We start from the raw sequence: 14,533 nt of genomic DNA on the forward strand, positions 1-14,533 counted from the left end.
TCAACAAACAAGTATATTTCTTTACCCATTGTATTACACCACTTATGAAAATGGGTAATGTCACCTTAGACTTTTAAGTTATATCTCACATATTTACATGAAATACATTTTTCTAGGTTTTCTAAGTATGTAAATAATAATAAAATTATAGAAGATTTTCTTAAAAAAATAAAAATATTAAAATGGCTTATAATTCCATCACCTAGAAATAGCCATTAATATATTAATTTTCTTCCAGTCTTTTTTTTCTATAAATATAGATATGCACATACACTGAGATATTTATACAATGTTTTCTTTCTTTATTTTAATTGAGGTACAGTTGACATACAATATTCTATTAGTTTCAGGTGTACAACATAAGGATGCAATATTTGTGTGTATTCCAAAATAACCACCACCATAGGTATGGTTAACATCCATCACTATACACAGTTCCAAAGTGTTTGCTTGTGATGAGAACTTTTAAGATTTACTTTCTTAGCAACTTTCAAATATGCAGTACAGTGTTATTAGCTATAGTCACCATGACATCCCCATGACTTATTTATTTTATAACTGGAACTTTGTACATTTTGACCCCTTTCACCTATTTCACTCACCCCATACCCCTGCCTCTAGCAACTACCAATCTGTTTTCCAAATTTATGAGATTGGTTTCTTGTTTCTCTTTTTATTTCAGATACCACATATAAGTTAGATCATATGGTGTTTGTCTTTCTCTGTCTGACTTAGTTCACATGGTATAATGCTCTTAAGCTCCATTCATATTTTCACAAATGACAAGATTTTATTCATTTTTTATCGCTTAATAATATTCCAGTGTGTGTGTGTGTGTGTGAGTGTGTGTGTGCGCGTGTGTGTGTGCGCGTGTTCATCCACTCACCTGTCAATGGACATAGGCTGTCTTTATATCATGACTATTGTAAAAACCATTGCCATAAACGTGAGGGTTCATATATCTCTTCAAGTCAGTGTGTTAATTTTCTTTGCATAAATACCCAGAAGTGGAATTGCTAGATTATATGATAGTTCTACTTTTAATTTTTTGAGAAACATTCATACTATTTTCCATAATAGTCACACCAGTCTACACTACCACCAACAGTGCACAGAGTCCCCTTTTTTCCACATCCTTGCCAACGCTTATTTCTTGTCTTTTTAATAACAGCCATTCTATCAGGTGTGAGATGATCTCTCACTGTAGTTTTGATTTGCATTTCCCTGATGATTAGTGATGTTGAGCATCTTTTCATGTACCTGTTGACCTTCCCTATGTCTTCTTTGGAAAAATGTTTATATTCTCTGCCCATTTTTAGTTGGATTGGATTTTAGTTAAGTGTTTTGTTTGCTGTTGAGTTGTATGAATTCTTTATTTATTTTGGATATATAACCTTCTATCAGATATATAATTTTCTCCCATTGAGTAGGTTGCCTTTTCACATATGTTTTATTGTTACCCAGTTTTTTGACCTAGTTTAAAAATTATTTTAATGTTTATTTTTATTTTTGAGGTGGGGGAGGGACAGAGAGAGAGGGAGACACAGAATCCAAAGCAGGCTCCAGTCTCTGAGCTATCAGCACAGAGCCCAACACAGGGCTCAAACCCACTAACTGTGATCATGACCTGAACTGAAGTTGGATGCTTAACTGACCGAGCCACCCAAGTGCCCCTGACCTAGCTTTATATCATGAAAAAGCTCATTAAATATTCTCTAACAAAGTTTGTTCATGGATGCAAAATACTCTATGATCTGGGTGTTCATAATTATTTGATTATTCCCATTTGAAATTGAGATTGTTTCTAATATTTCATATAAAACACTTTTTAATACTTAATTTCTTATAATTTCCTGGGCTAGATTTTTATAAGTGAAATTATCTTTGCAGATAATGAGGATTCCAAGGCCTGCTATGTATTACTTTTCCTAGTATGTATTCCTAGAAATGTGGTAGCCATGTATTTCTCTTTACTGATGACATGTGAAGATGTATATCTTACCGTCACTTGAATATTTTCTTTAAAAAAATGTCCCAGTATATATTTAGATTATTTATTATTAGAATTCTAATTGCAACAGTTATATTGTTATTCTTAGAATAAGTGTTCAGCTGTTCAGTAGAACCCAAATATCTGAAGTATAATAAATTATTAGCAACAATTTATTGGGCACCTGCCCTGAGTAATGCTAGGTACTAATCATAAGGAATGCAATGCATGCTTCTTGACTTCTGTTCATTCATAATTTCTTTTCTAGATATTTATTCTCTAGCCCTAAATTACATTAGAAACTTTTTCCATTCCAAATGGGCACATGAAAATTATAAGCCACTAATGATAGCTACTATTTCCTAAAAGGCACAGGCATCTTCAGCATAAATTGTTAGAGAGAAATACAGTGGGATGGGGAAGGGTGACTGAGTTGTAACAGATCCTTCTATCTAATTACATATACAGGTGGCAAATGCATTATTAAACTAGTGCTTAGTGTCTTATATTAAAGTGAAAATTGTAATTAAAAAGTATGTTCTCTCCTACTGCGAGTACTTTACCATAGGGGTCCTGTCTATCTGGTGAATTTGAAAAGAACATCTAAAAGTGATATTGTTCCTGTTTCGGTGAACCGCTCACTTTTCTGGTGCATCAAATCAGTATTTTAACCTGTTGAAGAACATTCATTGCATGTTTTAAATATCCAGAGCATGTTATTTATTCTTAAATGACTGCTGTGACTTCTTCTCCAAGTCTTGAATTAACTATAATCTTGGGTGGCTATGTTATGATCTCTTAGTTTTCCCACCATATTTCATTACCTCATGATAGCCTAAATTTATATTCTCAATCTTGAATATTTTATCCGCTAACGATATGCTATTTTTGAAGAAAGCCTCTGAGTGGCAGATGAGAAAACTGTCTAAAATTATATTGGCTAATAGATATCTTCCCCCTTTTTCATGTAGAATTCCTTGGTTCCAACTCTTTAAGATTCTTTTTTGAGAAAAGGAGAATCGTATTGCTGATAATAATAACTTGATCTCTTAATAACTATGGTTCTTAAATGTTCATGTTTTTGTCTTGCCTCTTTAAGTTGATTAAAAAACAAAACAAACAAACAAACAAAAAACTACTTAGGACCAGGAGCTGTGCTTTAGGCTTCTTTTTATTTCTGTCAGATCCCAGCATAGAACATTACAATAGTAGATGCTCACCCAGACATTTTTTGATTTACTTGTAAAATCAAAAGCTATGGATGATTACTTATCATACATAAAAACAATCAAAATATTTGTTCATTCTGATATTTTATAAAGGGGAATTAGCCATTACTTTTCACTGTTTAGTTAAAAATCCAAAGTAGGTATATGCTTGTGTATATAGGTATATAGTAGGTATATACCTTACATTTAGAATAGTTCTTATACAAGAGAATCATTGTCATTGAAAAATCACTCTCTCCTCATTTCCCTTTTCTTGTATATTTTATTGCTATGTTATTTTCAGGGACTCCTGAAAGCCTAGCTGAGAAAGAGAGGCAGCTCATGGGTATGATCAATCAACTGACCAGTCTGCGAGAGCAGCTATTGGCTGCCCACGATGAGCAGAAGAAACTGGCTGCATCTCAGATTGAGAAACAGCGCCAGCAAATGGAGCTGGCCAAACAGCAACAAGAACAGGTGAGTAAGAGCCTGAGACACAAATTCCTGAGGCATTGTTTTGCCTGCTATTCATAGGTCACTCTCCTAGGCACACAAAGTCCAATAAAAGCCTTTCTTCCCACCCCACATGAATAAATAAAAAGCAAAATACAAAGTAAGCAAACAAACAAAAAACTTTGATCTGAAAAAGCTTAATCAGCTACTTCCGTGCTATATAACACAGAAGTAATTGTAACCAAGGTGAAATTCTGATAGGTCATGCGAAAAGTACCAGATCGAATCATGGAGAGTCAAGAGAACATTTCTAGTCAAGGACGCTGTGAAAGATTTCATTCAACAGGTGTTTAGTATGAGCTTTGCAGATAAGTAGGATTCAACATGTGAAGAAAATCAGTTATGGCACAGGAAGTTTAGTTAGAAGGCTATTATAATAACTTCAATAAGGAGTGAGAATCTAAACTAGGTAAGAGTCTAAACTTAAATGACCACAGAAAAAAGAGAAGGGAAGAATAAACAGGTGGAAATGTTATGATTAGTTGAGTTTTTTGAGTGGGCAAAAGATTGAGGAAAGATACTGAGCCGGGGTTACTAGGTAAAGTCAGGAAGAGGGCAATTCGGAAAAGCAGGTGGTTTTATCATGTTGAATTAGAGCTGTTGGTTTTCCAACTAGAGGTATGTGAAAAAACAGCAAGAAATACCAACTGACAGTTGGGAAAACAGGGCTCAACTAAATTTCTTAGACTATTTACATAGAGATGGTAGTTTAAACCACTGGAGTAGATAAATTTCATTCATTTATTCAACAGATAGTAATCAAATGTCTCTCATGTGCCAGGCACTGTGCTAACTTCTGAGGCTACGTCACTTAACCAGAAAGATAAAACCGCTAAATTCTAGTGGAAAGAGAGAAGAGATTAACGGAGAAAAAGAGAAATTAACAAAATAATTTCAGACAGTGATATGTAATTTGATGAAATGTAATTACAGTAATTTAATAAATATTGATTGCTATGGCAAGGCAATGTTTCTTAGATTGGGTGGTTGGATCTGGCAGTTGAGTTCAGATCTCCCTGACAGAAAAGAGGCAGCCATATGAATATCTGGGGCCAGAGTGTTTCATGAAGGGGATGACAGGTTTATAAGCCCTAAATTAGAATAGTGGTGACATCATGAGAAAACGGAAAGGAACTAAGGGTAGATCCTTGCGAGATAGTGGCATACAGCTGGTAGAGAAAGGAAAATGAACAATTCCAGAAAAACAAAGCTACTAGATTTGTCATTTAGTTTCTCACTGTTGGCCTTTTATGAGTGTGGCTTCTATGGAGCTTTAGTGGTAGAAATGAGACATAAGAATTGACAAATGTATAGTAGGAAAATGGAGGCGATACACAAGAACTTTCACTAAAGAAAATTGGTAGTGTTGGGAAAGAAAGAAGGGAGTCTTAGGGTGAGTTTACATAGAGAGATGGTACATCTTTTCTGGGGCTAACTTCCTTTGCCATCCCCTGTTCTGGGCTCAGTCCATTCACCATCCTAAATGGAAGAAGACCATTAGTTAGCTACGGGTGTTTGTGTTTTCACACATCCTTGCAAAACCCTTCCTAAGCAGTTTTATTTTTTTCTAATTTAAAAAAAAATTAACATTTTATTTAGTTTTGAGACAGAGCATGAACGGGGGAGGGTCAGAGAGAGAGGGAGACACAGAATCTGAAACAGGCTCCAGGCTCTGAGCTGTCAGCACAGAGCCCGACACAGGGCTCGAACTCACAGACTGTGAGATCATGACCTGAGCCGAAGTCAGACGCTCAACTGACTTTGCCACCCAGGCGCCCCATAAGCAGTTTTCAAAATGTAAACTAGCAGAGTTGAAAGAAGAAATATTCAGGTTACATTTGAGGAGACTCCTTTCAGTTTACTCTTCCCTACTTGGTCATTCATCTCTGCTTGAAAGATAATGCTTTCATGTTTAATGAAATGCCTCATCAGTTTCCTTGAAGATACATTTGGCCTGTTCTTGAATATGGCCCATGTTTCTCTTGCATTACCCTTGTGATAAAAGTTCAGTATGTTTGCCTCTGACAGTCTATAAAAAGACTACTCTTTTCTTGTTCACAATTCTCAATACTTTCAAACACCTGAATTCTAGAAAATTCTAACAGCTTCTGAAACTGTTTCTGGGATACTTCTTTTTAGAGAATCCCTCCTTTGGTGGATCTAAGGGCATATTTGTCCTGAAAAATCCAAGTGATCACTAATAGAGAGCAAAGTCCTCTTCATTCTTCTTTCACATTCTGGCCCATCTGCACACATCATCAAAAGATTCTAGAATTTTTTTTTTACTTTTTCTGACATTATCTTTGGAATGTTAGAAATCATTAGGTTCTTCCAGAATTTCTCTCCTCTGTTGGAGAGATGCTAAGCAATGATGCCTGCATAGCCTGAGAGAAGATCCCCTGTGAAAGCTTCAGGTCAGATTTCTAGAGCCTGTTTTGTTCCCCAAGATCTTCTCTACCATGCAGTGCTGGCATGCATAACCACCAAGCTTGTGATCACATTTATCTTTTCATTAGGACACAGGGAAATCTCTGAAACACATTTAATGCTTACTCTGTAGGATTCAGGTTAAGTGTATCTTCTCTTGAGAACTCCTTTTCTGACCCTCCTTTCCAAACTCCCTACTCATTGTAGGGTGTCCCTACTCTGTACACTCTAGTGTTCGCATTACAGCCCTTAGAGATGCTAATTAACCTGTTTACTGATCAGCTTTGCCACTGGACTCTTCCACTGCCATTCCACATCTTTCATTCAACAAATTCAACTACTGAGCACCAATTTGATGCCAGGTTCTGTTCTAGTTACTGGGATACAACAAGGAATAAAACAGACAAAAATTCCTAATGTGTTGAATTCTAATTAGGAAAAGATAGTAAATAAACAGGTAATATATAGTAAATGTTGATAAGGGATATAAGTAAAGGAGAGAATTAGGGATGTGAGTACCGGGTAGAGAAGCTCTTTTAAAATGGGTGATCAGGGAAGACCTCACTGACAGGGTGACATTTGAGCAGAGACTTGCAGGAGATGAGGGAGTGAGCAGTGCAGTTATCTAGGGACAGAGGTTCCAGATGGAGGGGAAAGCAAGTGCAAAGGCCCAGAGGCAGGTATATCCATGGGAGATAAGAGCATTCTTGGTGTGTTCAAGAGACAGGAGAGCAGTGTTGCAAGAGTAGGGGAGGGGTGGGTACAAAGGGAAGAGCAGGAAAAGGTGAAACCAGAGAGGCCAAATCATACAGGGTCTTGCAGGCATCATATGGACACTGGCTTCTGCTCTGAGTGGGAGGGTTTTGAAAAGATAAATAACATGGCACAACTTATATTTTAAAAGGATCTCTCCAGATACTCATATATAATAGGCTGTAGGGAGCAAAGGCAGAAGCAGAAAGAGCAATAGGAGACTATTATAATAATCCAGAAGGAGAAAGCAGTGGCTTGGAATGGGAGGAAGTGTGAAGGGGTGTGTGAAGTGGTCAATGTCTTGATGAATTCATAAGGTGCTGAAAGAAAGATTTAAATTTAAACTTCAGCTGAAATGATATGTGGGAGGAAAGGACCAGATTTAAGTAAAAGAGGGATACTCCTTTTCCTACCATTTCTTTCCTGCTTTCTTCAGGGGAAAAAAATTGATTTTTAAAAACCCTGTTCCTAAGATAAAATGAAAGCACGTAAATAACTATAATTTGTACCAGTGCCGTTAAGGGAAATAAAAAGTTAATTGTGTAGCCAGGTAGACCCATGTTCCTCATACAGTTTCTTTACTTTCATTCAGAGTAATGGACCCTGCAGGTGTCAAATTTTTCCTGAATTTTTAGCTTTGTGATACAGAGATTAAGGGACATACATTTATAATGAAAACAATCTTGATTATAACATGATGAGAGTAAGAAATAGAGCTTATTTATAAAAGAGTGATACTTTTTATGAAGTTAGAAGTTACATTCTCATGAGAAGGTTTCCTACCTGACAGCATGTAATAAAGTATTTAAAATTTTCTTCTCATCTATTCATTCATGCTTTCTTCATCAATATTCCTTCTGTACCAGGCTTTGCACAGTGAGTAAAATATACACGATTCCTCACCTCACTGTATTTATGGATTTCGACCTAGTTGACAGTACCATGTTAATTAAAACAAAAATAAGATAAAGATAAAATCATAGTATGTTATGTAGTATTAAGTAAATGTATAAGGTGTTACAAGAGTGAATAACAGGAGGTGACTGTGCTAGTCCCTGGCTTAGAAAACACTCAAAGATGACTGCATGGAGGGCTAAGTCCTGAGTTTAGTTTTGAACTTGTTGAATATGAAGTATTCTTGGGAATGCCATTGGAAAAATGGGTCTGAAGCTTAACACAAAGGTGTGGTCTAGAGAAACAAATTTGTAAACACTTGGCACCTGGGGGGAAGAATTGAGTCTAAAATTGAGCCATATGCAACTATGGCATTGAATGGCTGGACAGGGCGATTGAAGGTAACTATGAAGAAACAGACTGAGGCAGGAGCAAACCCAGGGAAATGTGATGTCGTAGAAGTCAGGGAGGAAAGTTCAGATCGAGGGAGAAAACTTCCGTGTTGAATTTTGATGAAAGGCCAAAAGGCGAGGTCCAAAAGACACTTTAGAGTTTAAAAAATGACGTTAACCGTGACTTTTACGAGGAATCTTTTTAGTGAGAGCAGAATCCTTAAGACTGGGAGCAGAAACCATAATGGAGTGCATTGAGGACTTAGCAGTTTAGGGGTTTGTGGGAGGTAGAAATGAGGGCAGTATTTATGAAAAAAAAAACCCAAAAAACAAAAACAAATACCAAAACCTCACGAAGGCATACAGCCTCTCCTAACACAATATTTTGTGCTACCCTGAACTCCCAGGTGAAAATAACCCCCTGTTGACACGATACTTTCTTTTGTAGAAAAGAGCTAAAAAATGCCAGAGGCAGTACGCTCTTAATGTATTGCCTGGAAGGAAGAGGGATTTTTGACACTCTACCATTTCATACTGGATTCGATCACTGTCATAGTGTCCTAGGCCTCATTTGTTTTAGGCCAAAAGAAACTGTTCCAGAAGACTAAATACCTTGTTTGATCTTACTTAAGAGTGAATTGCTGATACCGTGTAGAGGCACAGGCACATCTATTTTCATCATCTTAATCAGTGTCAAATCAAACTTTGAGAAACAGAACATTGGTAATTTCCCCCTGGGACAACAATATACTTTTAAATTTTTCATGTGCAATTTCTCCACAGATTGCAAGACAGCAGCAGCAGCTCCTGCAGCAACAACACAAAATCAATTTGCTTCAGCAACAGATCCAGGTCAGAAATCATAATTTCATACATACTTCCAATTAAATATATATATATATATATATATATATATATATATATATATATATATATTCTGTTTCTAATTTTTAGATCACCTTACTGGAGTGACCTCCAACACAAACATTATTTTTGACTTAATTCATGCCGTGTTATCTCCTGTGCCATAGAATCTTGCAAATGGTGGCCATCACAGGCCCTACTATGTCAGGAAGCTCCATTCTGAGCAAGCGGACAGTCATTTTCATCCTTTACCAAAAGGAAATTATTGCAGAGATATGTTAAAAAGATTTCATTTGCTGTATTCTTTAACATGCCCATCAGTGTTCTTAATGAATGACATGCAGGGGAGGCAAAGCAAAAAGGTATGGCAAGTTTGTTAGAGAGCAGTGGCAGAGAGTATGTTCTACCGTATGCTCAAGAGCCACACGCGATAGAAGTTGAGGTTAGGGAAGGTGATGAATTTCACCCTTCATGTTGCCTGGAGGAACCAAGAGCAAGGGCTCTATGTGCATATAGACATGTTCTATGCATATTTTGCTTATATGGAAACGTGTGATGGTGAGGAGCCATCCATGAAGAACAAGAAAGCAGCTATATTGCCAACAAAAAGAAAAAATAAGTTGTCAGAGATGTCCAGTCTTCACCACTTGCTAGCGGCATGAATTATGACAAAATTGTTTCCCTTTCTGAAAATTCCCTTTCTGAAAGCACCTATTTCATAGAGTATTTATGAGGATTTAATGGAGTTATGGGTGGAGCATTTCAGCATAGTATCAAGGCACACAGTAGGTCCTCAATACATACTTGCTATTACTAGCAAGAAAGGGAATCTGATTCATAGAGCTATGAATCCAACCCTATGTAACATTACCCTTTAGAAGCATATGTTAGAGAAGAGGAATTCATCATTCTCTTGGACTTCTATCTTGAGATGCCAACATATTAAGAAGAAGTTTATCATTCTTTTGAAGTTCTATTTTGAGAATCCAGCATATTTCTTTTATTAAGTTTAAATACCATAAGAGACAGAAGCATACATGTCTACATTAGTTCACTTTTGTATTTAATCACATTTAGACTTCATTGCCAACGAAGTTTAGCCCATTTTACCTAACTGGGTCAAGTACACTTCATTTCCCTGGATTATATAGCACAATCAGGGTTTACTCATTCTTGGGGCACCTGAAATTTTAGTGAGCTAGTCACAGGTTGGTGAGACAGAGAAACATCAGTGAGATGATCCAGCCAGGATTCTTTGCTTTCCTTCACTGTAATGACAAGCAGCAAATCCTAATGTGATGTTACATATGTTCATATCTGGCAAGTGGTTATTCAGTGGTTTAAAACTGTTCATTGGACTTCCTGTTCAGTCTAAGTATGCTGTCTTTGAATATAGTTTTAGTTGATGATACCAGGTTAACTACATTTAATATGTTTTTAATTATTGAAAATCTAAAACAACAAAATGCTTATGGCAACTTCTCATTATCAATAAGCAATTCCATAATCAGCAGTATGGCCCTTTGCAAGTCACTCGGTTTCACTGTAATTTGAAGACACACCGGTGATTTTAAATTTTTGTAATTTTTGTAATACTGAGATAGTCCTTTGTTAAACAGAATTGCAAAAATATATCTAAACCAGTAGTATGAATACGTAGAAGGCTCATAAGCTATGTCACCTGACCATATAGGTTTAGCCAGCACCTTCAGTAGTTCTTTTGGAGTCCTGCCACAGTTACGACCACTACGTTCAAATGTGGATTTTAAGCTCAGTCATAGTGGCCCGGTGTTGAAATGGATAGATTCCTTGCACCAGAGCACGGAGCACTACAATTTATAAGTCAGAGAATTTTTAAAATGAAGTTCCTTAACATTTACCTGCCCTAGAAATGATATGACTATGGAAACTGTATTCCAGAGAGCTAAAGCCAAGTTTAATGGCTTGCCCAAGATTACACAACCATTTACAGGTTGCACTAAGATCAGAAGCAAAGTTTTCTGACTACTTGTAGAAATTTTGCTGAATATGAGAATTTTAAAAGCTTAAAATTTCTATGATCAAACTGTTAAGTTGCTGGCCTCCACTAGTTCACAGAGTGAGAAAAAAACAAAACACCAATAGTCCCTAAAGGAATTAATGTCATAGTAATAGTAATTTTAGGAAAACATTAAGAGATGTTGAGATACTGTATCTATTTATTTGTCCTCTTTCTAGTGTTAGCACAAATAAATGATACTGACAGAGTCAAAACCCATTAATCTATTATTTTTTTTTAATCTTGGAAGTAGGGAATCTTTCAGGCAAAAAAAAGGTACTGAGCAAGACTGATGATCTGAAAGGAATTCATTTTCACAGCTTCTAGTATATTCATTAACTAAAAGCATAGTTCTAAAGTATATTTTATAAATCATTGATTTGGGGAAATCTCACAAATACTTAACAATTATGAAAGTCACAATATATTTAGTCTAGTGAGAGATTGCTCAAACAGTTATGGGAAGGACTTCTGTAGTGACATGTGTAGAAATAGATGATTAAAAATGTAGAACAGATACTTTTATTTGCTCGTATAAATCCTTACCATATTTCTCTTTCAGAATATTTTCTCTCCCTTTCTTCTTCTTCCCTCATCCCCCTTTCCTTAGCAGCATATAGCAAGGAAGAAGAGTAAAAATCAAACCTGCTATAGTAGAAGGCAAATCAAAGTCATCAATATTATTATAAAATTTATTTTTGTCAGTGCTCACATAATCAATGTTTACATAAGAATTTATAATAGATTACATTTACTTGATATCTGAAAGTACTTAGGTAGTATATTTTGAATTTGATCTACTTCCTTTTTCTTCTATACGGAGACTAAGACCTTATAGAAATAAACATACCTACTTACATTGTTCATCCTGATTGCATTTTCTTACGTGTTATGCCATTGTTGCTTTGGGCTTTAGAAAACAATGCATTCCAGTTCCTTTGTTGGTAGAATAGTGGACTGAAATGTTAGTAGACCACAATTAAGGCCACCTTTGAGCTTTCGGTTGCAATTATAAATATACAAGACATTAACTTGGCCCAAATGTTGGTAAAGGCATGCAGTACATTAGATAGGTAGGCAGATCTGCTAGATGGATTAGATTGACAGGAGAGAAGAGCAGGACAAATTTTCACCCTTGATGGCTATGTTAACTGACATGAATGAGGATGATGTTCCCCAGCATTTCTTCATTTTACTGAGATCTCTTTAAAGGAGAGGTTAATTTAGACTTTTTTATTCCATTTGAAGTATATGTCATTCAATTAAAAAATGTATGAGCATGTTTATACTTGTCTGTGTATGCACAAACATTCACATATTGAAATGACCCAGGTTATTAAAATTTCTCTTGGCCTGTTATTTCTGTCTCTTCTTTCCAGATGAAAAGAGTGGTAGTAGGTTTTACTCTGTAGTTATTTGTTCAAAGAGAAAATGACATAAGAATTAGCAAATTCACCCATTTTATTCAATCACTTAGGATCAATTTTTATGAACTGTTTTTCTCTCTTTAAAAAGCAAACTTAACTCTACAATTGCCTGATTCTAATTGGATTGACAACTCAATCTACATTACTTCCTTATGAAGACTTTATAAGTTATAGTCTTCTAAGACTTTATGAGTTATAGTCTTCTAGGTCGATTCACATAACACATTAGGATAAAAGAAGAAACAAGAAAGCTCTCTGTTATTCTCTGCAACATCAAAAATCAGTTCATTCTACAAATAAAATCATGTCATAATACCAAAAATATCTTGTCTTCCCACAAGAACTTGTCTGTTTCTTTATGAGACTCTTAGTTTTAGGGACACTAAGAAACTTCTAGTCTGCTTTTTCTCCCATTCAGCAGTGTTTTCCTTTAATATTTTTGTTTACTGTCCTTAAAAAATAGAATTTTTTGCATTCCTACTTACTGTAGATAGCTCACTCTTAATACACATTAATATGTGAGATAAAATTTATAGATATTTCAGAGAAAAATAACTTCAGATTTTTTTAAAGATAACCTTTTTTTTTTCTTTTACTCTCTTGCTTATGCTAAGTGCCCATCTTTTAGCAGTTTTATGTTCTGACTAATCTTTTTTTTTACATTAAATCAACCTGTTTCTAATAGGGACAGTTAGGTGGTTTATGTTTCCAATGATGATCCTAGACCAACGGTTAATCTTGACTTCATTCACCGCTACCAAAACCTTTGAAAGTAAATGAATGAGTGACCTCTACTCAGCTTCCATTAAGGCAACAAACTGCATGCCCTGGAGACTCAAGTTCCTTTTTATCTTGAAGCTTTGTATGGGACAGGATTTCTTTAGCTTTGGGAGTGAGTGGGGGAAGCATGTCCTAGTTTAAAATTTTTTTAATCCTTTTTCAATAATACTCAATGGAATTTTATTTAGGCTCTTATTAGCCTCTAATAGGGTCAGTCCAACAACATGCTCTAGTAGGAAATCCACTTCAGATAATGGTAAGAGAAATTTTAAAGATGTGCTTCTTTTAAAGTGCATATTTGTCATGATTCCCATACTGAAAGTTCAGTGTTTGAATTTTCTTAAGAAATTCCACATATCTGTTGCCTTCTCCCTTTTGACAAACTTTTCCAACTGTTATTCATTGTGTTCTTTTAGGGGCAAAGATTTGATATTTAATAATCTCCTTATTGTTTCTGATTCATAAGGTATGCATTTGCAGGACTAGTAATAGATCTGGGTCACTGATTCTGTCTAGAGCTAAGGGTAGAGCAAAGGACAGATCTTTGTTCGTTTGTATTCTGGGCTGGTCAGTGTATATTCAATGGTATGTAAGGAAGAGCTTGGCTCTTTAGGTGGTATAGGACTACATTTAGCTGTGTGAAATATAACTTTAATTGTATTAAATGACTAAAAATGAAGATAGAGAGCAGAGTCTCTAGAATTAGACATACCTAAATTCAGTCTTCACATCTTCACACCTCATCTTCTGTGTGATGTTGGGAAAATTGCTTAGTCCCTCTGAGTTTCATTATTCCCATCTATTTAATGGGAATTGTAATAACCAAGTGATACTGGGTTAGTTCGAGGAATGGGATTATACCTGGCATGTAGTGAGCACAGAATGCTTAAAGTTTTTGCCTAAGTTATTAGGAGAGAAAAACTTGTTCCTTCTGTGTTTCTGATGATGAAAAATTCAATAGGTATTTCCAGCAAGAGGAGAATTTCTAGGAACAAAAGAGTATAGTCTACATGGCAGTGGCCACTGAAAACTGTTTAAGTTCAATGTTCCAACAATCCGTATGATTTTAGAACTACAAGGGGTTTTTAGATAGCCTTTATTTAGACCTATCTCTCATTTTGACATTTGTAAACTGAAACCAAGTAAGGTTAGAAGATTTTCCCAATGTCACATAAGTGTTACTTGTAGAAGAATGGCTGCATTCCAAGTCTCCCAAGTCTTGGCCCAGTTCATTTTTATTTTACTGA

The 14,533-nt window shown here is 35.7% G+C and overlaps 1 protein-coding gene across 23 annotated transcripts in view; it reads left to right on the forward strand.

Annotated features, from left to right (window-relative positions):
• Nucleotides 1-14,533, forward strand: part of SOX5 (SRY-box transcription factor 5) — a 1,021,816-nt gene that overhangs the window by 809,905 nt on the left and 197,378 nt on the right. For 21 of the 23 annotated variants that reach the window (XM_058743357.1, XM_058743360.1, XM_058743362.1 and 18 more), the window contains 2 exons: nt 3,503-3,675; nt 8,961-9,029. In XM_058743357.1, coding sequence (XP_058599340.1) covers nt 3,503-3,675; nt 8,961-9,029 — 242 coding nt within the window. Of the gene's footprint in view, nt 1-3,502; nt 3,676-6,024; nt 6,126-8,960; nt 9,030-14,533 lie in introns of those variants that run through there. The other 2 variants (XM_058743375.1, XM_058743374.1) reach the window with 1 other exon arrangement.

Source organism: Neofelis nebulosa, chromosome 8 (assembly GCF_028018385.1).
Source record: "Neofelis nebulosa isolate mNeoNeb1 chromosome 8, mNeoNeb1.pri, whole genome shotgun sequence".
In the NCBI taxonomy this organism is placed as follows: domain Eukaryota; kingdom Metazoa; phylum Chordata; class Mammalia; order Carnivora; family Felidae; genus Neofelis; species Neofelis nebulosa.